This window comes from Eubalaena glacialis, chromosome 5 (assembly GCF_028564815.1).
Source record: "Eubalaena glacialis isolate mEubGla1 chromosome 5, mEubGla1.1.hap2.+ XY, whole genome shotgun sequence".
NCBI lineage: Eukaryota > Metazoa > Chordata > Mammalia > Artiodactyla > Balaenidae > Eubalaena > Eubalaena glacialis.
The window spans coordinates 146,909,057-146,936,872 of record NC_083720.1 but is presented as its reverse complement, the minus strand read 5'-3'; the positions used below and the strand labels follow the sequence as shown (position 1 = coordinate 146,936,872).

General features: G+C 40.0%; 1 protein-coding gene across 5 annotated transcripts; it reads right to left on the bottom strand.

The window, feature by feature from the left end:
* Positions 1–42: 42 nt before the first annotated feature.
* PPM1K (protein phosphatase, Mg2+/Mn2+ dependent 1K) lies at positions 43–22,766 on the bottom strand. Of its 5 annotated transcripts, none has more exons than XR_009701150.1 (8): positions 22,604–22,766; positions 16,408–16,921; positions 14,986–15,086; positions 7,716–7,881; positions 7,413–7,557; positions 5,956–6,090; positions 1,646–1,871; positions 43–579 (listed from the first exon to the last, which is right to left on the bottom strand). XR_009701150.1 is itself a non-coding variant. In XM_061192630.1 (7 exons), the coding sequence occupies exons 2-7, from the start codon at positions 16,845–16,847 to the stop codon at positions 1,860–1,862; spliced, it is 999 nt and encodes a 332-aa protein (XP_061048613.1). In that variant the 5' UTR covers positions 16,848–16,921; positions 22,604–22,766; the 3' UTR covers positions 43–1,859. The 5 variants fall into 5 exon arrangements, 3 of the variants coding, with proteins under 3 accessions (XP_061048613.1, XP_061048611.1, XP_061048612.1); XR_009701149.1 differs by having other exon boundaries at positions 1,792–1,871; XM_061192630.1 differs by having other exon boundaries at positions 43–1,871.
* Between the last annotated feature and the right edge of the window lie 5,050 nt (positions 22,767–27,816).

Here is a 27,816-nt window from a genome sequence, read left to right as displayed (position 1 = left end):
GATGCCAAATAAACACAGTTTGATTTTAAAGTGTTTAATGCATGTACTTTATTTAAATGTTGCTTTGAACACTGAAATATGATTTTAGTATGCTTACAGTTACTCTAATACATACTTTTAAAACAATGGTCAAAGCAGCAATTACATCAGCCCACTCCAGAAGTGCTATACACCCAATTAGTACTTTGGTAAATTATAAAACAAATGTACACAAGAGCACTTTAGCAGAAACTAATTTGGGAGACAGCAAACTGCTAAATTCTGTACAGAAATCCAGTGGAAGAAGAGTCATTCTTGGAGATGGAACAACGCCATGACTTCACAGCCTAGAGTGCGCAGTATGACCATCCGTGGACCATTTCAACCATCTAACAACCAAGGGGAGCTGCCAGAGAGTCAAGCGGTCTCATTCCAGATGCCAAAAGCAACAGGCAGGTCATCACAGTTTGGCTTCTAAAGACATGACTTTTTATTTCTGCTGAAGTCATCCAGATAAGTGAATATAATAAATGCAATAAAACGTAACCCAACCAGAATTTTATGTCACTTTGCACAGACGCGGGTATGTGAGCTGAAGTGCTAAAGGAAAATACAAATACACGTTTGTGTTTAAGGGTTCAATGCTAAACTTTAACCATCCCTTCCCCCACTGCACCTTGAAGCATTTTCTTATTATAATATTACTGTGAAATTAAATCCTTGTCCATTCTTAGAAAGAAAACTAAATGTCCTGTCTGATACTGAAGAGTTAGTATAGGCCTACTCATTCTCTGCCAAGATTTGTTTAAAAAAAAATTAAATTCCACTTAGAAAAAATAATTTCTATTTAAATTACATGCTAACAATTCTTCAAAGTAAGTAATTCCCATCATACAGTACAGAAATTCAAAACTGATCCTGCCAAAACTTTATTTTTTCAGAAAAAGTGCATAAAACTTTGACGCACTTAACACAAGGGTCTGTAACAAACAGTTGATGGAAAGCAGGACTGCATTTACACTTGACTATATAAGGTATTTAAGAATTTATACTTGTGAAAAATCACAATGATTTTAAGACTATTTTGCCAAATCAATGATGGCAAAGTTAGGCAACACATTTTAGAAAGATGATTTATATACTACATATAAATGAAAGGCACACATAAATACAATTGATTTAAGTTTAATTACATTAATATAATTTACACCATACCTATACCCACATGGTAATAGCCACATGGCAAATTCACAGTTATAACTAAAAAACGATTTAGAACAGTCCTTTTGTTCCACTACTATTTGCATAATTCCCAGTAATAGACTTAGAAGCCTAATACGTGTATGCTTATCTTTTATGGATTATAATAATCTATAAGTTATACTTCAACATTGTGGCTTGAAAAACAGACACTAGTGTGTTTTTATGCTTTAGTCAAAGCTGACTAGTTTCGGGTTTTAAAAACTTTCAGGTTGAGCAGAGCAAAATCCACTCCAGACCAAGGCCTACATGTCCTACAAATTCTTCTTTGTCACAGATGGCAATCCACCCAATGCATCAGTGACTCTTAAACCTCTGAAGTCAACAACATCACTCCCACGCTTGTTTTTTAAAGTAAAAGAGAGGAATAGCAATGTGAAGAATTCAAAACAAAAATAAAACCTACATTTTTAGAAGGTCATCTTGTGCTTTAGAGTTTCTTTTTGCTTGTTAGTTTGGAAACTCTCCATACTCCTAAATGTAGCTTCCATGTTTATGTCCCAAGACCCTACTCAGAAAGAGGGAGAAAGTTTTCCAGGTTTCTTAGCCTACCTTTGGTTCCTCACTTCCCAGGCAATGAATAGGAGACCATATCTTTTCTTGTAATGTTTTTCTTTCTTTTACCAAACTTCCTTGAAAAAAAAAAAAAAAAAACCTTGAAATACTTCCATACCACTTTTTTCCAAAGGATAATTCCTGATTAATACAGGCAGGAAAACTCAAGATTTATTTTCTTCCATTCCCAAACAGGTGAGATGTGAATATTGATGTGGTGCCCTCTTCCTTCTAATAAGCCTTGAGTAAAACTTAAAAGTCAACCTGAAAACTAAGAGTTGAAGGTACATCAACTTTATCGTTTTGGTTTTTCTTTTGTTTCCACAGAACTCCACGTCATTCTTAACACTTAAGTATTTTTCTCACATCCTATTATTTTATATGCAAATTACAATATAGCAATGTAGCTTCAAATGCTGTTCTGTTCCTAGGTTTTTCCACATAAGTTACCTACCACAAAATATCTCCTACAGCCATTTTTAATCTATTTCCTTATCTCCCAGTAACCATTGGTTCTCCACGCTGAAACTTCCCTCAGTTTGTCAAGAGTTCTTAGAGATAAACATATCAATAATTGAAAGCTAACTGGTAAAGGAGCTATGCAGGATTGTTCCCTTTCATTTTCCATTAGTCTAAAATATACATATGTACATACACCTACACATACAACAAATTTACACTGTCTGCAGAAATAAACTGCAGATGTAATTCCATACACACATTTAGAGATTCACATTTTAACAGCAAACTTACACACAGATATAAGGAAATATAGTTTTATACTCCTAAATTACATAGCAAGCTGGAATAGATAAGGCTTTTTTTTTTAAGATTTATTCTTTCTTAGGAGTCTTAGAAAAAGGAGACATAAACCTCAAGCTATGTCTGTAGCAGTTATCAGTCAATGTGGGATTATTTTTACTGACAAATTATCGGACTTGCTTACTCTATACAAAAAGTGATATAAACATACTGTATACAAAACACAAAACATAGAATTCGAGATAACAAATGGAAACATTATACAAAATACTTGATACTGTCAGTATGTAATTCTGTATAGCTTTGACCAAAGAACTCTTAGCCTGGACATTCTTTTCTGATATGAAGGAATAGTCGTAGCTATATAGCATTCTTACCTACAGAAAAACAGGAATGAATTGACTGGGGGCAGGAGAGACCTGGTGACACAGTTGAAATACGTAAGTGCACTGTTGTACATATGTATACAGCTTAGCAGTGTCATGTTAGCTGAATTAATTTCTTTTGCATTGTTACCTTCACCAGTAGGTGATCCAGAGTGCAAAATACAGTAACAGAGAACTCCGTTTTCATACTTACTGCTTGGTACAGTTATTAAAAATAAACACTTGAGGATAACCATTGAGTAGCTGTCAAAATACTGACTAGTTTTGAAGAACTTGAAGGCAAGAACCTGGTCAAATGAATAAAGATCAGAAATGATCAAAAGAACTTCATATAGAAATTTAACACTCAGCAAGTGTATCAAAATCATTTTTCATTTGCTCACTCAGAGACTCATTCACAATAGCTGAATTACACGTATTTATACTGAGTATGTACAGTTAGTTGAACATAAATATGACAGGTATTTATGAAAAACTACTATGTAGATGGTTACTAAGTTTATAGTGATTTGTGTACTGATCTAGTGAGTCCTAGGGTCACCTTGGTACAGTCGACTTTTTAAAATCTTATCAGTTTCTTGACACAATCAGTGAAAAACTGCACAGAAACTCCAAGTCCCAGCAAGTGATCAGGCCCATCGTCCACTGGAGGCAAAGCTTCTGCTGAATGAGAAGTTGATTTCAGAGGTCTTGTATTTTCCCCAAGCACCAAAAGGCACTACTACTGCAGTAGTGTTATCTTCAGTACCATACTGTATTGCCTGCAAGTTATGGCAGGAAGGAAGAGATGAACAATGGAAATCAGAGTCTGTACAAAAAGAAATCAGCCTTTCTCTGGAAGGCCAAACTGGTTTAAAACATAGTGACTAACGCAATTATTTCACAGTGGTTTGTATCAATTGCATATAGGATAACTGATGTCCCAAACAACTATATTAACTATATGCCACTGTAGCAGTTTTGGCAATAAATACACCAGTGGACTAAGGTACAAGATACGTAGTTCCTGAAGAAGAAAACACATGTAAAGCATTTAGCATAGGGACTAATGCAGGGTTAGGATTCAGTGTTAGCTCTTACCTAGCAATTCTGCTCCTAGGAATTTAGCTTAAAGAAATAATAACCTAAGGAAATGGATGTGTATAAAGATATAAAACTGTAAGAAAGTTTATTACAGTCTACACAAAATAGAAAACTGGCATAAACTACACTTCCTACAGTGGAATTATAAATCAATTTTAGGAACTAATGCAAATAGCAAATTATATAGTCAGCATTAATAAGTGCTTGGGATTACAGCAAATGTACTTCAAAAGACCTCAGAGCCTGGGACTTCCTGGGTTCGATCCCTGGTCTGGGAAGATCCCACATGCTGCGGAGCAACTAAGCCCATGTGCCACAACTATTGAGCCTGCGCTCTAGAGCCCGCGAGCCACAACTACTGAGCCCGCATGCCACAACTACTGAAGCCCGTGTACCTAGAGCCCATGCTCCTAGAGCCCGTGCTCCTCAACAAGAGAAACCACCGCAATGAGAAGCCCGCGCACCGCAACGAAGAGTAGTCCCTGCTCGCCACAACTAGAGAAAGCCCACGCACAGCAACGAAGACGCAACGCAGCCAAAAATAAATAAATAAATTTATTTATTAAAAAAAAAAGAAAATACCTCAGAGCCTGAGGTCAAAACTCTGAAGAAACAGATTGATAAAAAATATGTGATATAGGGGCTTCCCTGGTGGCGCAGTGGTTGAGAATCTGCCTGCCAATGCAGGGAACGTGGGTTCGAGCCCTGGTCCAGGAAGATCCCACATGCCGTGGCGCAACTAAGCCCATGTGCCACAACTATTGAGCCTGCGCTCTAGAGCCCGCGAGCCACAACTACTGAGCCTGCATGCCACAACTACTGAGCCTGCGCGCTAGAGCCCGCGAGCCATAACTACTGAGCCTGCATCCCACAACTACTGAGCCTGCGCTCTAGAGCCCGCGAGCCACAACTACTGAGCCTGCTCTCTAGAGCCCGCAAGCCACAACTACTGATCCCGTGAGCCACAACTACTGATCCTAAGAGCCACAACTACTGAAGCCCGCGCGCCTAGAGCCCATGCTCTGCAACAAAGAGAAGCCACCGCAATGAGAAGCCCGTGCACCACAGCAAAGAGTAGCCCCTGCTCGCTGCAACTGGAGAAAGCCTGCATGCACCAATGAAGACCCAATGCAGCCAAAAATATATAAATAAAATAAATAAAGTAAAAAAAAAAAAAAAGAGCTATCTATCCAGAGTATTAACACATGGAAATTTTACATTTTTTTTTACTGGATATTATCCAGCTTCCAAATTTTGGCTCTGACTGGCACACCGACATACCACTCATCCATACACCTTTTTGTATTTGTTTGTTTTTACACACCCATTTTTCAAAACCAGAAATTGACTATGCTATAGTGTTTCTATATTGGATATTCATGTGGAGCAGTCTAGTTTAAAATGGTCCACTGGTTGGATTCAGGAGCTTGGCTGTCTGGGTTTGAAGACCAGTTCTGCAACGTGACAATCTTGCCATCTTGAGTAAGTTACTTAATGTCTCGGCCTCTGTGCCTCTGCTCTCTTCCTCTGTGAAGAAGGGATAATTCTAGCTCCAGCCTCAGAGGGTTATCATGATGATTACATGAGTTAAATACATATGAATAGAAGAGTGCCTGACACACAGTGACATTAGTATTTGCTAATGTTATAATTTACCAATGCTGTTACTATCATTTCAAAATGTGTACAAAGCCAAAAAATAAATGTAGCTCATTTCCTTGGCATATTAATTTTACTTAACTACTTGGAAGAATTGTAAAAAAATTTTTAATTGGAAATATTATGGAGTCAAGTGTAAAATTCAATGTAATACTAAAGCTAAAACACAAGATTTCAAAGAAACCCCTCCAGGCTGCACCGAAACCTGCACCTGGCTTTGTCCTCTCCTCCCTGCCCTGGGACTTCTCTAGCGTAAGCTCTGCTGTGTCACCTGTTCAGTAACTGCATGGGCTGCTTCATTGGGATCATGGCATTGATTGACGAAGTCACAAATCTCTTGACTGTTTACCATGAAGTTAATTCCATCTGTAGTGAGGACCAGGAAGCTGTCATCAGCATGATGTAGCTGCAATCAGAACCAAATGCATAGGATTATAAACTAGACTCAGCCTTAGAATAATCTTCATAATTCAACAATTTTATCTGTTTTCTGAGTGGTCATCCGTGTTTCAGAGCTTGTAGGCAAACAGAGTGAAAATGGAAGTCCTGCATTTAGGGCAAAAATAGCAACATTTAGCATCAGTCAGGGAGGACAAACCTAACATTTACTTAGTAACACCATGGAGGAAGAAGCCAGATAGCTAAATGCTGACAGGCAGCTTGATGTAACGGCTGAGAGCACTGTCTCTGGAGCCAGGCTTCCTGGGTGTGAAACCCACCTTTTTCAACTGGGCAAACATAGGTAGGTTGAAGTGTATATGCTCCAGATTTGTTTTCTCTGTAAAATGGGGTAGGAGTAGCTATTTTGAACAGAGCCTGGCACATAGTAAACTGCTATGTAAGTATTTGTTAGACGAAATGAATATAAGTGGGATATCTATAAGACATAAAATTGTTCAATAAATTAACAATCATTTGCTGCCATTATTGGGAGCCTACACTATAATGGGCCAGGTACTAGAGCAGGCGGGGGGTTGCACAGTGAAGTGGCAGCTCACCACGGGGTGTATGCTGGGGGAAGTGTAGCGTAATGGGGGCAATGATTAGTAGCAAGCAGAAGATGTCACAGAAAGAGAGGTGGGACAATTATTTAGCTTGGTGGAAAAAGGAAGTCAGGCTCAGCTTCCAAGGGAGGGTTATGCTGGATGATGAGGTGCAGGTGAGGAAGGGCAGTACAGTTGCTTCCAGGCACATTCCACAGCAGGGTGAAACAAAGCCAACACTTCATCATACATTAGGCCAGGAAAGTACTATCTTATTTTACCTGAAAAGTTTATCTATCCTTCCATTAATAACTTCTTTTTAAAAGCCATTCTGGGGACTTCCCTGGCGGTCCAGTGGTTAAGAATCCGCCTTCCAATGCAGGGGATGCGGGTTCAATCCCTGGTCGGGGAACTGAGATCCCGCAATGGTGCGGGGCAACTAAGCCCGTGCGCCGCAACTACTGAGACCATGCTCTCTGGAGCCCGAGCGCCACAACAAGAGAGGAGCCCACGCACCGCGAGGAACAGCCTGCGTGCCACAACGAAAAGATCCCAAGCGCCACAAGTAAGACCTGACGCAGCCCCAAAACAATAAATAAATAAATAAATAGATAGATATTTTTTCAAAAACTAAGAATAAAAGTCACTCTGGCTTCAATTAAGGCTTCCAAGAAAGCCTGCGGCTGGAGACAATCCTGCATTCATTCCTCGCCTGTGTATCAAGGGTTTGTACGTCCTTTCTTACCTTAATCCTCTTTGTTTCCGGTTCTGCTATCACACCACTGGTTTTAAGATCCAGATCTCCAAGACTCCTGGTCATCGCGAGTCTGCCGTTCACGTGAGGCTGTCCCAAACTATTCCAAGCTACAAAACCGCCACATTTCTTAATCCTGGTCAAAAAAAAGTTAAAAGACTATGTTGTGATACCCAGAAAACCAAGGCTCCGTTAAACTTAAGCATAAAATCAGTTTAAAATGCAAGGTTTTATTTCTATCTTGAACTATATAAATACCATCCTTATAGAAAGATTGATCATTGGAGGTGGTACCTTTCTTTTTCATCTTTTCTTTCTGGAGTATGGTCGATTGTCAGCTTCATGGGTTTTCCTTTTCTGCACAAAATAGCTCGGCTATCCCCAACACTGGCTACAACCAGTTCAATACCATCTCGCAAAAGGGCTACTGTTGCAGTAGTCCCAGAGGTCAGAAGGGTCGCTGCAAACATGATGAAAAAGAGTACAAGTCAGTGACAGTCAAATGATTGGGTATGGAATTTTTATTACAAGATAAAACACAGGCATGTTAAACTAATGCTGAAATGTATCATTCTAATTTAACTACAGCTACGCAAATAAAATGCAAATGAACTATGTAAGTAAGAGCATGCAGAGAAAGAGGTATTTAATTCAGTAACAAGGCTCCATGCAAACAGAAAAAGTTGCTAACCTAATTTGGTAAAAAATGCATCACTGTCTCCAAATGGCTTCTATTTATATACAGTAGGGTTCACTTGAATGGATCATTATTACACCTTTGTGTGTACATCAGGTGTTGGTATTAAGAGTATTACATTTTAATTAGATTGGCTAATATGGCAGGATGATTTAGGTCTACAGAGCCCATTCAGGCAAGCCAGCTTTTCTAAAATCTATGCACTCAGCTTTTTTCTTCCATTTCGTACCCCTATCGTGTGAAATTATTATTAGTTAACAGGCTAAGCAAGATATGCCAAGTGCACCATGGGCTCTTCAAGTACTATATTTTATATTCTTTCCTTCTACACCTGTTTTAATTTTACAAATGTTCACCAAAAAAAAAAAAAATCCTAAAATGGTCAAAGGTTCACATTCTTTTCTTCTTTGTCCTCCCCAGACATGAAACAAAGGTACAGCCATCATTATATTAGGAGTAAATCTGGAGGGCAGGGAACGAAATTCATTCTAGTTTCCCATAAACTTGGTATAGTTCACACTTGTAGTTCCAGCGGGATCTAAAACAATCAGTCTGTCCCCAAATGCAGGACAGTACTGCCAAGTGCCAGTCCTGTGGTCAAGCCCTGGGCCCAGAGCACTCCAAGAATATTAATTTCCTCTGACCAATAACAAAATTACATGTTGCTTGGCTGGAGGTCACCGCTATTTCCTCCATCCAATCCAAAGTGCATTTTTGCATCCTTCTTTGGTGTATTCTAACAGTGTCTGCCCTAAGTTCTTTACCACTTGTTAAAATTTTTGAGGGTGCATTGAGCCTTGTCAAAGTGAGAATACTGTGAAATTATGGGCTAAAAAGGAAAGCAAATTGAAAAAATCAAAAAAGATAGCATTTAAAGCAGGTATTATCTTCAGTAACATGGTTAATTCTTTAAAGCATCTAAGTAAAATATTCAGGTGATCATCTAAAGATGATTTTGACTTCAAAGGCAGATTTAGGAAAAATGAAGTGCTGTTGACTGACTGAGGCTCAGTCTTTCCCATTTTGTTTTTAAAGACAATTTTAAAAACAGCAGTGATGCATTTTGGAAAGATATATATGCATGTATTTTCCAATCAGTATATTAAAATGCCTGCTTTAATCAGAAGAGGAAAATGGAAACAAACATGAATAAACCCTGCTTAATCTTCTATATCCGTGCCGAATTTACTTTATGGAGGACGAGCATTTGTAGGTTGCACTATCTTCCCATTTATCTCTTTTGATTTTGGAACTGCAGTGCCAAAGTAGTATCATCTTGGCAAAACTACAATACATTACATGTCGTTGTTGTACAACACAGACGTTTTAGTGTATCAGTGATGTTTATATTACAAATGTCAACTTGTGAGTGTCCTAGAACATTATACAAGGGAAGCTTTACAGTTTCACCTCTGTAATCTTTTCAAATGATTAGAAGAGCCAGGCGAGAAGACACAGGCGTTTACTCAGATGCTACCCGTCCAGGGAGTTTAGTATTCTCCTTTGTTTAAACCGTCAGGAGCAGCTCTTTTTTTTTTTGGCCGCGCTACACAGCAGCATGCGGGATCTTAGTTCCCTGACCAGGGATCGAACTGGTGCTCCCTGTGGTGCAAGCTCGGCGTCCTAACCACCAGGGAAGTCCCAGGAGCAGCTCTTTCTTAAAAGTGGTTTTTAACTGGCTACATCAAGAGTTAAAACTTCATAAATGAAAACTGCACGTTTAGCTGCTTAGGATTATAATTCATGGCTCTGCCATTTGGGAACTTAAAAGAGCTTGAGTTTTTAACCAACCCAACTTCACAGTTCCAAAATCCCAGGATGTATGGGAAAGTTTTCAAAACTGTTGATTCTGGTTTGCTAAGCATCTAAGAATATAAATATTAAATCAGCATTTATTTTCATTTAACATTTAACATGGAAGTAAAAATTCTCACTTTTTTCCCTAACAACAAAACTATAAAACTAAGACATCTTTCAATAAGTTCTTAACACTCACTGGACATTTTCTACTGCAAGTCATCTCAACTAATGGGACAAACAGGATGTGGGAACCTTCCAGTAGTCCAGGCTAGGAACCGCTGGACTCCTTCACCTGGGACAAAATTAAGCAGATCTCTCTTTCCACTGAAGCCCAGCATATAGTGTCCACGGGCTCCAGATCTAGAGCTGCTGACCAGGCACAGTTCTCTGCCACAAATAACACGCACAGAGGCAAATAGGAAATTCACCCAGGAATTGTGCTCAAACATTACAAACCTGCAACACAGGGGAGGGTAGAGAAAGAGCTGCAAAATAAGGGGAAGGGTTTTATTTTGGTGAAACTTTCACTAGCAAATTATATAATATTCCAGGAGATGCCAAATCAATGATTCCAAAACTCAGTTTGCCCAAGTTGATGGTATTTTGTAGTTGAGTCTGTTTTTCATCACAGAGCAACACTTCTTAGTTTTGTGGCTTCCCAAGGTAGGAAAACCTATATACAAATGTATGTGTACCAAGACACATATTGTGGTGACACAGACACACATCTACATACTCATGCACACACACACAGTCAGTCAGTCAGTCTTGAAGAGTAAATCAGTACCTTTACTGAGTTGAAAAAAATGCACTGTAAATTTGTTTGGTATCAATATCAGAACTGTCCCAGTTACAAAAGGGAAAATTCATGGGAATTCATGGGTAGAGCACTGAATAGTTCATATCTGACAAGCATACCAGAGAGGATGTAAACTACAGTATACCACCAAATTACTGGGATTTAAATATAAATCAAGAAGGAATCAAAGCACCTCCTATACCAGATACAAGGAGTGACTTATTTGTTAATGGTGCTAAATGCAGGGATTTTAGTATCTAGGAGGCATTTTTTGAGTAGATGATTAATTTAAATTAATTGTTTAAATAAAGGCTAGCAAGGCTCTTGAGCTCTAATGAATGTTTACAATTTTATGTAATTCATAAAATGGGAGTTTCTGCAGCTCTCTCTTTCCTCCAGTGTTGCAGGTCAATATATCAAAAGAAAAATGATCAAGATTTTGAATGGCAACATAAAGAGTAAAGCTGTACTTTTCAAAGTATAACCCCCCCTAGTAATTATTCAACTGTGTAAAAAATAATATGTATAAACCAATACAGTTTCAATGTTTATCAAAAATGGGCATTCTAGACATGTATGAATCATAAACACTAAATCAGTAACAAGTTGAAGCAGTAACAGCACAATAAGAATATCTCTTCAATGCTGTCCCTATTTTTTTGCTTTTGGCTGCCTCCAACATAAGAAGGGAAATCAAAAACATTGCATTTCTCACACTGGTTATTTTTTAGTTTAATTCTTCCATAAAGAGATCAAGTAACATGAAGAGCATGGAAGTTTCCAATGAGACTCACAATGCTGCCACCAACGTCTCCCACTCTGAACGTCAGAGCAAGTCTTCTCTTTTTGATCCATTTGTCTCTTGGGGAGCTTTGTTGCTTTCAAATCTTAAGCAATCTAGAAACACTTCGAAGAGTTTATCGGATATATAGGATATCATCTAAGTTTTCTACCATCTGGTTTAAGTGACAATATGTTCATTAAACAATAGACTAATGGGACATCATTTGAACTTACTGGCTGGTTTCATTAATTGTAAAAATACACATGACTGGAATAAAATGAATACAAAATATTCAAAGATGATAATGAAATTAGCTATTTGTAAATAAGGGTAAATTGAAAATGCATCTACAACAAATCAATAAAAATAGCCAGCAATTTCTTAAGGGCTGTTTCTTGATAAGTGGCATTCTGATTTTATTGTCCTCAAACTACCCCCATTTTAAACTGAAATAGTAAATATTTTAAATGCTAACGAGATAATTTGAAGTATTTTATGCAGATATTGGATGAAAGTCTTAAAAAGAAGAGAGTGTTTTATTTTCACTTCATTATTTTCACTTTCTTTTGAGAAAGCTAATAGTATGACGTGGGGCACTCTTCCCTACCTGAAATTCCAGCATTAGTGATTCATTCCTATGGTTTAACCAATCTCTTTTCAGCTTTCCTTACTCAAAACTCAAATCCCCCCTAGAAGTGATACCTCATTAAAATATATACATTATATTAGTAATTCGGTTAAATCAGCTATAGGATAATCAAGGAATAAGTTATAATAACTTAGGTAAGAAAGAGTAGGCAGTGGAGATCAGTTTAGTCCAAATAATTATTGAGTACCTTCCAGACTCTCTACAGGGTGCTGAACCCTAGAGATTCAAAAATGAATAACCCATGGCCCCTACCCTCAAGCTGATCACAGAAAGGGTTCAAGGAGGGAAAATGGAGCTGATGCTAAAAGAAAAGGTGAAAGAAATTGGAGAGGGCAAACTGCACTTACTTCACAATTTTATTTAACTAGCATCGGTCCTACTCACAGCTATGCCAAAAAGAATATTATTCGCTCTTATAATACTGATACTGCTTCAGTTCTTACTAAAAACTAAAAAATGTTTTTTAATTTAAATAATAACTTTGAAATCTGAAGTGGTACACGTCTTTTTTTTTTTAAATCCACATATTGAAAGGTTAAACAACGTACAGCATCCCATCTTTAGTGGCTTTAATATATTTGATAAAATAGCCCCCAAATATCAAAAGGCAATTTTTGCCACCTTTGAAAGCCTTGGCAACTGATTAAGAATAAATTTAAAGTTGTTCTCAAAATACTTACTTAAAAAAAAAACACACAGACTAATTGATCTATAAGAATACATCCAAAATAAGACTTAAGAACAACAATGTCATAACAAACCCTTTCTTTTTCTTTTAGTAGTACACTAGGCATCATTCTGTCATGCTCCATTATACTTGCAAGCAAATGGCCATTAAATGAAAAATAAATTTTAGAATATCTTATGAAAGGTCTGAGATCATTAACTCAAAGTATGTGACAGAGGAACTAAATTAAATAAATACATTTTCATTTCATCATTAGAAATGAAGTACATTTTTATGATTAATTTCTTTGCACAACTGAATCGATGTGAGAAAGGTATCTTTAGAAAGGTTCTTTTAAGGTAGGCAAGTTAAGTCAATTCTCTCCCTAAGTTCGAAATTCCCTTTAACTGTAATTTATTATTTAATAAATGAAAGGAGTACTCTCACATTTTATACCAAATCTATCACTGTTTTAAGCATCTTCGTCAAGTAGATCCTTTACAAAAGGGCTGACTGCACCCGTGAAGGGTTAATGGTTTTTGACTGTTGGCCACATTCCCATGGTAAACTTGAACATTCCTTTCTGAAAACCTTGCCCAGTGAGCTCTACCTATTTACACAACAGCTGGGGCACACCACCTGCACTACGGACTACGGCCGATAAACTTCGTGGTGTGATACACAGCCGACCTGCTTATGGAAGAGATAAGAGCATACCAATATTCAGCGTTATAAAAATACAACTATAAGAAAGTGTTTTGATGTCTTCTTCACTTTCGTATGTTTTACCCACGGGGAACCAGTACAGAATCTCTTCACTTTTGTACGTTTTACCCACGAGGCACAAGTACAGAATCTTATGCTAAAATCTACCATCTCTCAACCCTTATTTTCACAAGGTGAGGGGCCAGCTGGAAGGCGGAAAAAAAGTCCAAAGGAACGAAGCAGAGAAAATGGGCCTGAATAATCTACAAACGAGAAAAAAAATCCCTGAACTGAACAAAGAGAGTGGACTCTAATGCTTTTTGGAGAAGTATGATGGTGATAAGGTTCTCGAAAAAGAGGAGGAAGAACTTCTTCAAATGGCAAATAGAGCCCTCCTAGAGTCATCCTCTCTAATACTCATCATTAAATACGCCCATGAGAGAGGCCACGGTGGGTGGCAGGAATATCTCAGCCCTAACTCTGCAATTGACCTTTTACCTCTCTCTGAGTTTCACTTCCTTATCTGTGAAATGGCGAGAATTTCCAGCCCTATGCACTCCAACTGAAAATTATAAAAATAACATAGCTGTGGTACACTTTGACCTCCTTTAAACAAAAGGATGAACAAAACACAGATTAATGTTACTGCATGATTCATTTTCAAATCGGTTATGAGGTCTATATGCATACATTTAAATGGTTGCTGCAGAAGTTTTCAAGATTAACTTTCTGAGCAATAAATTGGGGGGCCAGCTAACCAAAAAACACCAGCTACATTTTCCTGAAATGGTTTTGATAAATTTAGTCAAAATCAGAAACATTTTACTTTCAAAATGTAAGGTCATACAGTACACAAATTCTAAAATTCAGCTGACATGGCCTTGTGTTTCACAAATAAAAAAAATGTCAACTAGTTACCACAGGAAAGCTGCAAGATCAAGCTTTTTTTAAGAAATGGAAGAAAAAAATATCTTCCTTCTAATTTTACAGAGTAGTGAATATTAGCCATTGTCCTTTTCTATTGAGGACCAATTAGCAATTTTCTTCTGGTGTGGACATTTACTCTCTGGCTAGATGAGATTACCCTATAGTGAATTTCAGTACTTGCTCATCAGATTCCTTTAAAAACTAAACCCTCTCATAGTACGGACCTCTTGCCCATAAAACAAGCAATCAAACAGATTAAAAAAATGTTTTTTAATCTTTTTAAAATTGAAATTCTATATCAGAACCATTTTGGACCTCCAGTTTCTAAAACAATCTCCAATATATTTCATTTAAAAGTGGATTTAGTTTGGATTCCAAATAACATTTAAAGTGATTCTTCATTTAAAAAATCATTTTCAACATAAGCATCCTTACAAATAAACTTACATTAAAATTCCCACCTCTAAAGGGCTTAAAGTGTTTCCTTTTTCCATGAAATGCCCCAGGACAGTAAGGAAAGAGATTGCTTTACTTACCATCAGCAGACAGGTGGGCGTGCCTTGCAAAGGCTTTATCTATTTCTAGAAAAGCCAAGGTCAACACAGTTTCCAAGTTCTCCTCCTTAGGAAGCAAATCCCTTCGTGGAGAGGAAAAAAGAGCCCCAAACAATCATTTGACAATAGGTTTCTAGTCTTCCTCTTGGTCCCTCCAGCTAGCAGAGTCATTCCATACAATGGACCTCCGTGGCTTGCCTTTCAGAGGCTTAAGATCCACATATTAACGAATCAAATTGAGAAAGAATCAGGCACAGAGATAAGCCTTTAAAAACAATAAAATAAAAGCCCAAGTCTCCATCCTTAAAAAATTAATCCTCACTATTACAACCCTGAGAAGTCAAGAGTTCCTTTATATTAAATTTAAGCCACTGAGTTCCTTTGTGGAATAAGGCAAAATATATATAAATCAACTGATGAACGGTATGAATAACTATGCTTGGGAAGAAGAGTCACACGGTCATAACTGTCACGTGTTCTCCCCCTCTTTTAATTCTAGCAGCAGTGTGACCCTCAAAAATACATTAATAATAATTGCGGTGAATAAACTTTTTAAAGAGCTCCAAAGCACCCTCATTCAAAGCATTTTCCCCATTCTAATGCCAATCATCTAAAGCTATTTTCAACAAGTATTCCAAGCTACTCACACCACTTGAAAGAATAATTACCACTTATTGAAGCACTATGTGCCCTGCACTGATAGGAGTAAATGCTACTCATAGATTCTCAGAGGACATGAGATCATGTACTTTGTTATGTTAATTCACTTGAAATGATCACAAGTCCAGTGCTGCAGATTCTGGTCGGTGCTCTCACCAAGGGAGTTGTTAAAACATACATATTTCTGAAGTGGTAATAATCATCTGTGATAACTGGCATGCTTGAGCAACTGCTTGTGCATAAAACAATAGTGTGAAAGCACTCAAATAACTACCCTAACAGTGAATGTTGGGACTTTTCTGGTGGCACAGTGGTTAAGAATCTGCCTGCCAACGCAGGGGACAGGGGTTCAAGCCCCGGCCCGGGAAGATCCCACATGCCGCGGAGCAACTAAGGCCGTGCGCTACAACTACTGAGCCTGCGCTCTAGAGCCCGTGCGCCACAACTACTGAGCCCGTGCGCCACAACTACTGAAGCCCGTGCGCCTGGAGCCCGTGCTCCGCAACAAGAGAAGCCACCACAGTGAGAAGCCCGCGCACCGCAACGAAGAGTAACCCCCGCTCGCCGCAACTAGAGAAAGCCTGCGCACAGCAACGAAGACCCAACGCAGCCATACATACCTACGTACATACATAAAACAAACAAACAAAAAACAGTGAATGTCTCAGCCAAAAGGTGAACGTTTAAACAGGAAGCAGAAGGCACACGGCAAAGAGTGAACGTCACTGTATCATTTGTACGTACAGGATGCATTTCTCCATGTGGGTGTGACAGAAATCGGCCGCCGCAGGTCCGCCATGGCCATCATACACTGCAAAGTACAGGACTTCATCTGTCAGCTGAGCAAAGCCAAACCGGTCTTCGTTCTCTTTTCGTTTGCCAATCTGCGAGGCGCAGCCCACGTTCGCCAGGCTGACTTTGGGAATCGGCTTGCCGTACTTAATGCTGGGCGGCAGCAGAATCGGCTCATCGATGCGGTTGTCCCAGATGCCAAACTTATCCCACGTGGCTGGCCGTCCGCTACCATCAGGGTCAAACCGAGAGCACCTGGTCTCCGAGGTGGAGCTGTGGCACGTGGGCGTCACCCACCTGTCGTCCTGCAGCAGGCGGGCGCTGAGCAGCGCTCTCCTGCGCACCTGGTTCCCACCGCTTCTAACCAAAGTAAGTAAGGCAGCTGTTGACATAACTCCAGAGCACTCAGGAATGAGGGAAAGGTCAATGGAACAGCAGTGGGCTGCCTTCCAGAAAAACGATGCAACTGAGTGGAAAGAAACAGAGAGAGAGAGAGAGAGACTCCATCAGTAATTTCAAATATAACTGATACATCATTAGATAGTACCAAGAATGAAGTCTGTAAAGAAGGTGGCACTTAACAGCCTACTTCTAAGAATAGTGGATCAAAAATGAATTGACTTACCTACCCCATTCACAGGGTTTAAATTCTATAAGAATTTGACAATGTGCACAGCTCACATAGAACAAGTGCTTCTCCAACTTCAACCTACAATCACTTGGGGATCTTGGCTAAAATGTAAATTCTGATTCAGTCTGTCAGGTGAGGGCTGAGATGCCGTATTTCAAACCAGCTCCCTGGTCCCGCAGACAAGTTGCTGGTCCGGCAGGCCCACACTTTGAGTAGCGAGAATATAGAAAACAGGTGTAACTAAATAGTCTTCCCTTCATCAACTCCATTGCTCTGAAGAAAAGGTGGGGAAAAATATTAACAATAACAATGTCTCTTACGAGAGTTAGAAATTTTAAAAAAACTGGTTAATAGAATATTTATGATAGTTCTGTACTCAACAGAGTGCCCAAGTTTTAGCAAAGATACCATCTAGGATCTCAGTTCAGTTTAAGATTTCTCAACTTACTAAACTTTATTATTCTGGTTAATGTAAGTTGGCTCGTGCAAACACGTGCCAGAGGCAAAAGGATAAGCCAGCTCTCATGTGTGTGATCTCAGGAACTGGGGGGAACTGCGCGTGCGACAAGCAGCCCTGATTTATGAGCCACTGATCTATGCATTTACATTAACAGCTGCAGCTCGTCCGAAAGAAAGCCTCCCCTGGGCGTTGGCAGCAGGAATTCCTACACCCCTGCAGGAAGGGCCGTGTTTCTGGCAGTCTGCCATACAAATAAGGTTCTAAGCAGAAATTTGTCTCCATAGTGTTTCGTTCCGTTACTTTATGAATTAAAAACCAACTGTAAAAAACAGCACAATGTGACGATTTGATAATGCCGGCGGAGGGTATACAGGTGTTATATTATTCTCAACTGCACGTTAGAATTGTTTCACAATAAAAAAATGAATTTGAAAAAAATGTATCTCCCCAAAAGGCACACATGAACACACACAAAAAGCCCAGTTTGAATCCATCTACAAGAAAATGCATTACAGATTTGAAACAATCATTTTCAAATAAGTTTTTGGACATCCGTCTAGCTGTGTGTAGGAAGGACCATTACTCCTTTCAGTAAGTAAAGCAGCAGAAGGAACGAATGAGGTTCCAAAGCACGCCCTTGGATACCTAAGCAATGCAAGACATCTGAGCCCTGCCTTCTCAGAATTCAGAAGGAAGACGGCCTCCCAAACTATTAATGGGTCGCAAAAGACTTAGGAGGCCGTTCCCTCTTGGCCTTTTAGCTAATAGCATGTACAAAAGCCTGAAACTCACTTCTTTTATGACAGTACTGGGGTCGGGGGAGACGTAGCACCTCCGGTTATCAAAGGGAAACCACATCCCATTACCAAAAAAAGAGGTGTTTACTCCTTTGCTTCTGTTTGAAGGTTATATGTTATTCAAAACCAAAAACTGTGTCAAATAAAGGCAAACTTGTGGAGAACTTTCAAAGTATAATACAATCTAGCAAGTAAGAGAACTAAGTACTAATTCTTGATGGAGATAATTCACAAAGCAGCTTTATGTTACAGAAAAAATAAAACTTTAAATATGTTTCTTAGAAAACATTCACATTTGAAGAGTGCACCAGAAATTAGCAAAGTACTATTCTTTTGGCTTCAGTCCAAAGCATGTACACCATACTCAGCCTTGTGCCACGTTGTAGTGACACACCTACTTTAAGCAAGAGTTCTAGAATTCCAAACTAGTAAATATTAAGTTTTCTGCAGCTCTTCTAGGATACTCTTGTCTTTTCTCTCTCTCTCTCTCTCTCTCTCTTCCAAAAGTAAAATAAATAAAATGAACAGAGCTGCACTCATATCAGGGAACATATATCCACTGGAAACATTATTTAAGAATGAAAACATAGAGGCTGAGCAGTTTCTTGAAGCCTGCATAAAGTAAAATCAGTCTTCAACCTGGCCTCCTTCCTCATTCCTTATTTATACAATCATCTCAGATAGTAAGCAGAATAGTCACAGGAAAATATTTACTTTAAGGCATACTATTGGCTATTGGGGTAGATGAAATGTAACCCAGATATATTGCCAGTTTACAAAACAAGGTCGGCGTCACTTATGCAAGCAGGCGAGTGTCTAAAGAAGTGGTTCAGTCTCCTTCGCCTTACGCAATATAACTAAATCATTACTAATCTGAGGGAACAACTCAAAGAGGACCTGTGTTCCCAAGCTAAAGAACAACTTTGAATTAAAGCTGCACATCAAGAAGTTTCCTTCAGAGCTTCAAACTACAAATCAGCCGTCATAGCCCACCACCCCCCCCATGCCCTGGAAATGACGAGGCGCTGACTAGCAAGTAGAATATATACTGTGGGGAAAAAACAAAAGCCTTAAAAAAAAAAGTGTTCTTTATAACAAAAAGGGTAGAGAACAAACTGACAAACACCTAAGAAATATTTTTATTATATGTCAGTTCAGCAATTAAAAATGGGCATGGGTTTATCATTCTGCAAACCAAAAATAGTTATTCAGGAACCCTTTATGTCAATCTCTCAATTGGAAATCAAGGCTAGCTTATTTTCATTTGAACATTTACATTCAGTCTTTGAAAGTCAAAGTAATCCAGAAGAGTCAAAGGGCAGAAGTAATTCTGCTTGAAAGACATTTGAAGACACAAAAATGTCAGAGGAAAAGTTAAATGAACCAAGAGCCCAAGAACACATTATGCTGCACATTATATTCTACTAGCAAAAATAAAATTTAAAAACTAGGCTAAGCAAGAAAATAAAGACAAATAACTTGACTGGAATCCTAGCTACATAGCAGGTTATTTATATAAGCAGCCTAGCTATACTAATAGTCATATAACATAAGGGGAAAAAATGAACAGTCTTCCACCTAGGCCAAACTGTTTTCCAAATTCTTTTTTACACCCCAATCAAAACAAAATGTATGGCTCATGATTTACTTTAATCACATGAATTTTTTAAAACGTGTGAGTGTGAGCCTGCATATATTCTACATACTGACAGTAAATAAACGCTGAAAATACTTTCCATTTTCATCATTTTAACATTCATTTGTGTGACCAGGCCTCCATCTTCCTCCTCCTCAGTGCTTTGGTTAATCTGATACTTTAAAGTCCTGACACAGAACTCTGACAATTGAACAAAGTTGACCCCTGATTGAACAACGCTGACTAGCAGGGGGGATTCTCAGCAAAGAGGGTTAAATGAAATAAGTTGTGAGTCCACAAGAGTAGGCATAGAGATTCCACAGTAGAGCGCTGGTGAAAAGCCACATCCTGAGAGTAGGAAATCTCAGGTGAAAAGCATCAGAAAGGGAAAAAAAAAAAAGGCATTTGGTTTGTAGTAAACTTTTGAAGTACACACTTTGTTTAAAAATAAAAGGGGCGGGGAGTGATGAAGAAAAGCCACATATACAGCTACAAGATCGCTATGCCTATTTTACATTTTCATCTTATTCCAATTTTATAATCCCGCAATGATTTAAACACCTTGGAGCTGTCCAAATGTACTTTTGGAAAAGGGAGGCGCTCACAGCCTCTGGCAGCAGCGTGCACTTGGGATTTGAGTTAAACTGCTCCTGACTGTTGAAAGCAGGTAAAAAGTGCAGTTTATTGCTGTCATGTTAAGCACATGCCAAAATTACTCAGGAGTTCTAAGGATCAGTACTACTGAAACTTGCTTAGATTTATCCCTCTAGCAAAAATATTTAACGAAGTATTCACATTTGCCTATTATAAAGTGGCACTCAGGTATCTTTATATCAGTAACTTACACAATGGAAACACAGGTAATTTTAATATTCTTAAAATAATTCTTTAACCACTCTAGAAAAAAAAAAAATTCATCCCAATCAATTCAAATATTATGGAAACCTCCAGAATGTATTTCAGGAAATTTGGACTCCAATATCCTCTTTACCAGTACCCTGCTAGGAGGAAGGAAAGAAAATCTACTAGGCTACATGAGGGAGGAAACAAAAACAACAGAAACCTCCAATGACTCCTCTTAGGTTTGATGTGAACATATGTATTTAGATGTGTGAACAGAGAAAAGAACATGGGAGCAATGAACAGTATTCATCATTCTAATTCCATAAATATCTTGTAAAACATTTTAGTTAATGTGGATACAGACCATATTCCAAACGTTCATTTAAGAAGAATTTTCCAGAACAACTGAGTACAAGGTGTGTATTTTATCCTTTTTCATTTCCTCTAGAGCACCTAATACAACGGTGAAATCTACACATTAAATTTTCAGTAAATTTTAAAAATAAAGAAGAATTTTCCTTTACGTTCTATCACCAGCACCTCTCCCCCTCTCCCTCTTCTCTAAGATTCCAGTCAAGGGAAGTAGGTGCCTGTGTTGGTGAACAACAGAAACCGACTAAGGTTGCAAGCAAAAAATCCTGAAAAATTATAACTGAGACTTTTTCCCCCCTAGACTACGACACTATCGCTGTCTTTCAAGACCATCATAATCTGTCACCTTAGCTGCCCAGTTCTGAAAGCGCCGACCACCTCCTTCTTTCCTCCGTACTGGCGGAGTGTGCAAGGACCGGAGAGGCTCCCAGTCTGAAGCTCTGAAAGGCCGGTGGAGCTTTAGAGACTCCAAATTCCCTGGCTGTTGCCACCCGGAGTCTCGCCTTTGTCATCTCCTGGGAAATCTCTAAGCTACAGACAGCGGCTGCGAAAGAAGACGTCAGCAGCCTCAAGGCCTTGAGATTATAGTGCGCTCTTGGCAAAGCAAGACCCACGTCCTCAGATCGACCCCAGCCAGGGCTCTGCATCCTTCTCTCCTCCGATCCCCTGAAAAGCTCACCCTTGGACAGTTCGGGATCCTGGGCTTGGCTCGCTGGCCGGGACAGCTGAGCGACCCAGGGCGATACACCGCAGCGAGCGCAGCCTCCCGCCGGCGCGGCGCGCGGCACTGCGGCCGGCTGGGTTCCCTCGCGCACCTTCCGCCGCCAGGTCCCCGCCTCCTAACCACAGTCTCCGCGGACAGATTCCGGCCACCGCCACGTCTCCCTCGGCCCGGCCGCAGCTGCAGCGGCGACAAGGCGCTGACCCCCGCAGCATCCTCGCGTCCGGGGGTTGGGGCTAGGCGACTCGGGGCCTCGCTAAAGGCAAGCGAGGGCGGGCGGCCCCTGCTTCCCGTCCATCGACCCTTCCATGGTCCCCTCCCTCCTTCCAGCCCGGCCCACCACCCTCGCTCGGCAGGAGCCTCCAGCTCGCAGTCAAGTTCAGGCCGAGCGCGCAGGCTCCGCAGGAAATGCCGGCAGCCGGTGGCTCAGCCAAGGTGGGCCCCGCCCGGACATGCTGCTCCAGACCTCGAAAAGAAAGCAAGCTGCGCACAGAGAACCCAGGCACTGACCGCCGTGCTCGGACTGAAGGGTCTGGGGAGCTAAACAGATATTTCCCCTCCCCTCCCCTCCCTGGGGAACCCTCCTCCGTTTACCCTCCATTCCGCGGACCGGGAGCAGTGGGCTGTGCCCCCGTCCGTAAGTATCATAAACGGTTAAATAAATGAAGTACACTCTCCAGGCTCTTACCTCGTGATGGCAACGTCCCTGGAAAAATTTTAATTAGCTAACGGAGGGCGGGAGAGGGGTTTTCTGTAAATAAGGCTGCCTTCTCCGATGTTTCCAGTCTCTCTCTGGAGCAAGCACTTAGCACAGCCACTGGCTCATCTGCTGGAAATTCTCGAGAATTTTTCTCGGGCAGCTGCCAGATGGAGAGGGGAGAAGTCTGTTCCCGCTGACTGATGGCAGCTCCGACCAATCCGCGCTCAGCAACGAGGCGCGCTCGCCTCCCGGGCTCTCGGTCGCAGCCAATCACAGGTTCTGACGGGAGCGAGCCTCCCCGCAAGGGCAGTTGTACTTGGCTGACTTTCAGCAGCGCTCCGCAGAGCGACGTCGACTTGGGCCAGTGGTGGCTCGCGGGGATGTCGGCCCTTCCGAAGGCCGTGGCGCTCTGGCCAATGAGGGAGCGCCTCGGCGGTGGGTGAGGTCGAGAAATTTGGTACCTCGCCAGAGGGTTGAGGAGAGGAGGTGTGTCGCTTGGGGCAGTGGAGCGGTAGTGACAACTAGGAAAGCCAGAACGGAATGCCAACACTTTGCCTGGGCGGAGGTAATGAAAGGCATGTGGTTTCATTGCTATTCTTTGAAAAACTCACAGTACACCGTTCTTCGTGACTGAACAGGCATCTCGTGATCCCTTGAGAATGTGTGGGGATTTTTGCACTTTTTATTTATTTATTTATTTATTTTGGGGGGGTTGGGCTGCACCGCGTGGCATGCGAGCTCTTAGTTCCCCCACCAGGGATGGAACCCCTGCCCCCTGCAGTGGAAGCACGGAGTCCTAATCAGTGGACAGCCAGGGGACTCCCCTTGAGAATGTTGATTCATTTATTCCACAAGTATTTCTGTGTGTTTAGGGAGGACCTTTTGTGTGCCAGGCACTGGAGATAAATCTTGACACAAATAGACATGATAGATGCCTTCATAAAGCTGCCAGTCTAAAGAGGAGGAAGAGGGAGAAGACAGAGGTAAACAAGCAGATAACATAATAACAAATCATGTCAAGGAAGGAAATAAACAGATGTGGATACAGAGGAAGTCGAGGTTAGCTAGAGAGGGTTGTTCTATAAGAACTTTATAACGTTTAAACAAAGAGTGAGAAGATCAGTCAGCCACGGAACCTGGAAAGTGATGATTGTTCTGGGCAGAGGGGACAGCAGAGCAAATGTCCTGAGGTGGGACAGCTTGACATTTTGGAAGAACAGAAAGGCCAGTGTGGGTCTAGTTTAGAGGGAGGGAGAGGGCAGCATGACAGAAGGAGATGAGGTAGACAGAGGCCAGAGGATGTAGCCAAGACTTGGAATTTGCTTTACATTTTAAATATAAGGAGACTCTACTGAGGCATTTTAAGCAAAGGAGAAAAAGGATCTGGTTTAGACTTTAAACTGCTTTGGTTAATGTGTAGGTGATTAGGTAGAACAGGTTATTGGGAGACTGGTTAGGAGACTAAATCAGAGGAGCTCCAAGGTGGGAGATGACCTGTTTTAAACTATGGTGATATCACTGGAGGTAGAGAAAAGCAGAGATTTTAAAGATAAATTATTAGCTTGTTTTGACATCCCGGTCCCCGGACAACTGTTCTGAAACCAGGGCTTCCTGGAATTTTCTGTTCTTTAATCATTTTATTGAAGCCATATATATATATATATATACATATATATATATATATATATATATACACACACACACACACATGCACACATACACATGCATATCTGAACCATCAGACAAGGCAATCTTATTTACAGAAAGCCCCTCTCCCACCCTGTTATATGTGTGGGTGTGTGGGTGTGTGTGTCTCTCTCTCTCTATATATATATATACATAAGTGCATATATCCCAAATGTATACAGCTCAGTGAATTTTCACTGTCTGAATACACCTGTGTATCCACCACCCAGATCAAGAAACAGAACATTATAAACACCCAGGGACTCCATCCTACTGCCTTCCGGTCATTGCCTATCATGACTTTCAACAGCATAGATCAGTTTTGCCTGTCTTTGGACTTGATACATATAGAATCACAAAGTATACACTCTTTTGTGTTTGGCTCTTTATTCAACTTTATACTTATGAGATTCTTCCATACTGTTGCATATAGTTGTAGATTATTCATGTTATTTCATTCTGTAAATGTACCTTTGAATTCATCCTCCTGATGAACATTAGGGCAGTTTTCAGTTTGGAGCTATTACAGATAGTGCTACTATAAACATTCTAGTGCGTATCTTTTGGCCTTTTCTTTTGATGGAGCGATTTGGTGGCTGACTTTTAAATACAATTAAGTTATTTTTGAATCTGTTCATCAGTAATATAGTACCATGGATTGCAGTATCTCAAACATACAGACACCAGATCATGAAGGGCTTTGCTCTCACAAATGTGAAAACTTTTGGCCACAAGAACTGTTGACATGAGAAATTTTAAGTTTGGAAGTCTAAAACACTTGTAATTATGTATGGCATTTTGATCTTCTTTTTAAGCAGTTGCAAACTGCATGTCCAGGATTTGAGAACATCATGACTTTGCTACATCCTTTTATTATAATAGACTGTAATTCACAGGCATATGATAAACAAGGTCAGTTAGGCTGTCCTGAAGAATATGCATATGTTTGGTGCTAATACAGTCCTTGGACTTATATTTGAAAACCATACCATTCCACATCCTACCACAGTTGATTAGGAATAAAGCCAGCAGTTTACTTCTTTAGAATTATTTATTTCTGCTTTTTGCATCTCTGAAGCACGGATAAATGTAGTACAAATGTACATATACTCAACATGTGGGATCACTGCATAATGTCCAAAAGAATCAAGTGGATGCAACACTCCATACTTCATTAAGTTGAGCTCCTTTTTATTTCACTTTATATTTTAAAGACTTGAACTATTTGATAGTAGTCACTATCAGGAAATTATCCTCAAGATGGGTCACAAGGCTGTGAGTGGATAGGTCGCAGGGGGCCTTATAAAATATAAAGTGAGGACGTAAACCATTTGAGATTTAGGCTAATGAACCACTGAACTGGAACTGTTACAACTTGAATTGAGGCGTATTACACATGTTAAGAGTTTGAGCAAAAACTGATTGGAATTGGTCAGCACCAAACCGGAAGTGGTTAGGAGTGCAGCTAGAGGCAAGATTTTATAGAGAAGATGTGAAAGCCAAGCAAGAAAATGATTTGATTGGCTACAGGTTAAACAGTTACCTTATTTGGGGAAGTCTCTTTGGCTTTGTGGTTGGTTGTCCTTAGGTTTTCATTTCTTAACCTTAGGGCACTACAGATTTAGGTTTTGGTTTGCTTACTTAGGCTACTAAGGCGTTAAAGCCACCTCAGTCTAAGGGCCTCCTTGTTTAATTAATTTAACACGACCCATTTTCCTGATTAGTTGCTAATGCTCCTGGGAGCCAAATACTGTGTAATAATGAACTGATAATTTTATTAATATTCACTAATGGATAACCAATTTTTCTTCTTGTTAAAACATTAGAGATGGTATTTTTGTATAGTCAATGAAGGGTACCAGAATATGCGACCCCCAAAATACACCTCTTTGGATTATTTTGAGCTGAAGGCAACTGAGGACCAGGAGATGCAGAAAAAGCTCTTCACCTCCCCCTGCCTAAAAATAGAGTATAAATTTCCCCTTTAGTAAAGGAAATTTACATTTATAAAGGAAATTTCCATCTTTCATGGTGGCTCCAGGAAGAGTGCTACTCCCAGAGATAACTGTTATCGCCTGAGAGACTCCTTTCTACATAACAAGACAACCCTTATTTAATACACGTTTCCTCCCCTTGCATTCCTGTAACTTGCCTTCCCTACTCCCAAGCCCCTTTTCCTTTGTTTAGCCTAAAATAGTATATAAACCTCAATCATCTGGTCTCCTAGAGTCTCATTTCTTTATGAAATTTCCATTCATACTTACAGGATTAAAACTGTTTTTTCTCTTATTTATTTGTCTTTTGTCAATTTAATTTCCAGGGTCCCAGCCAGAGAACCTAAGATGGTAAAAGGAAACATTTTTTCTTTTCCTCCATTAGAATCAGCAGTTCTCCAGGTAAGACTCTGGACGCTACTTCTGGCCTCATGCCTAAAGTGTGAGATATTAAGGTGTATTTTTCCACAGTTCAGGTAGTTTTCTATCTAGAATTGCTAGCCCAGATGTCCCTTCTGTGTGTCACCAGAATAATTGCCAAAACCCTGACACAAACAATTTTTACATCTTGTCTTTGAACCCTATTAAAACTTGTAGCAGTGATTTTATCTTAGAATGTAATTGTTGCTTTTTTCCCACAAATATGGAATAAATGAGCTTCATCCAGTACCAGTGTTATAGGGATCTGAATTATCTTTCCATTTCCACCTGTGACTTTTCTGTTTGGCCCTATTCAAGTATTTAATCTCATTATGCATCATTCTCATATAGGGCTGTTATGAGGAAAATCGTATTTTATAAATGTAGAAAAGGTTATAAACAAAATTGCATTTTGTTACTTAAATTGCAAAAACTCAAAATCAAGGGAATGGAATATGGTAGTCATTAGCTGCATTTGCCAAGTATTTCCTGCTCTCCACCTTCCCTTCGTGGGTGGTGCTGTGGGAAGCTAGGGAGCCTGTGACTAGTTTAGGTCAATGAATTGTGTGTGGAGGTGACAGCGTTTCTGAGTTGGAGCATTTAATGATCCTCTGCAAGACCCTTCAAGGCTTATTTCCCTCTGCCATTACAACTAACAAAGTTCCAGATCACTGCTTCTCCTTCCGTCCAGTTCCTGAGTAACTAACTGTGAAGAACAGAATCCTGCTGCCAACCCATCGTGCCCAGATAGCTGAGCAAGAAACAAACCTTTGTGGTTTTGAGCCACTGATACTGTTTGCTGCTACATCTTGAGCTAACTTAACCTAGCCTATCCTGACTCATACAGGTAGTAGCTCCAACTTAAAATCATTTGGTTGAGGTTTTCTTGGGGCAGTTTTATTCAAAAAGAAATTTTCATTCATTTTTTTCAATAACTTTTCATGAAGTTTCTACTGGGTTTATAGCAATGAATGAAAAATATAAATGTCTCTGTTCTCATGAAAATTGGGAGGGGGCAGAGGAGATAGTAGGCATTTATCTAGGTATGGTGAATGCTATAACTGGAAAAGTATGGCTTTCTCTAAGTATTATTCTTGGAGT

Excerpts from the sequence above, each read along its gene's own strand:
- PPM1K (XM_061192628.1), bottom strand. The coding sequence starts at position 16,847 with ATGTCAACAGCTGCCTTACTTACTTTGGTTAGAAGCGGTGGGAACCAG. Across the intron at positions 6,091-7,412 it reads CGGAAACAAAGAGGATTAAG|CTACATCATGCTGATGACAG; the intron begins GTAAGAAAGGAC and ends TTCTGATTGCAG. Across the intron at positions 3,704-5,955 it reads CCCATGCAGTTACTGAACAG|GCAATACAGTATGGTACTGA; the intron begins GTGACACAGCAG and ends CATAACTTGCAG.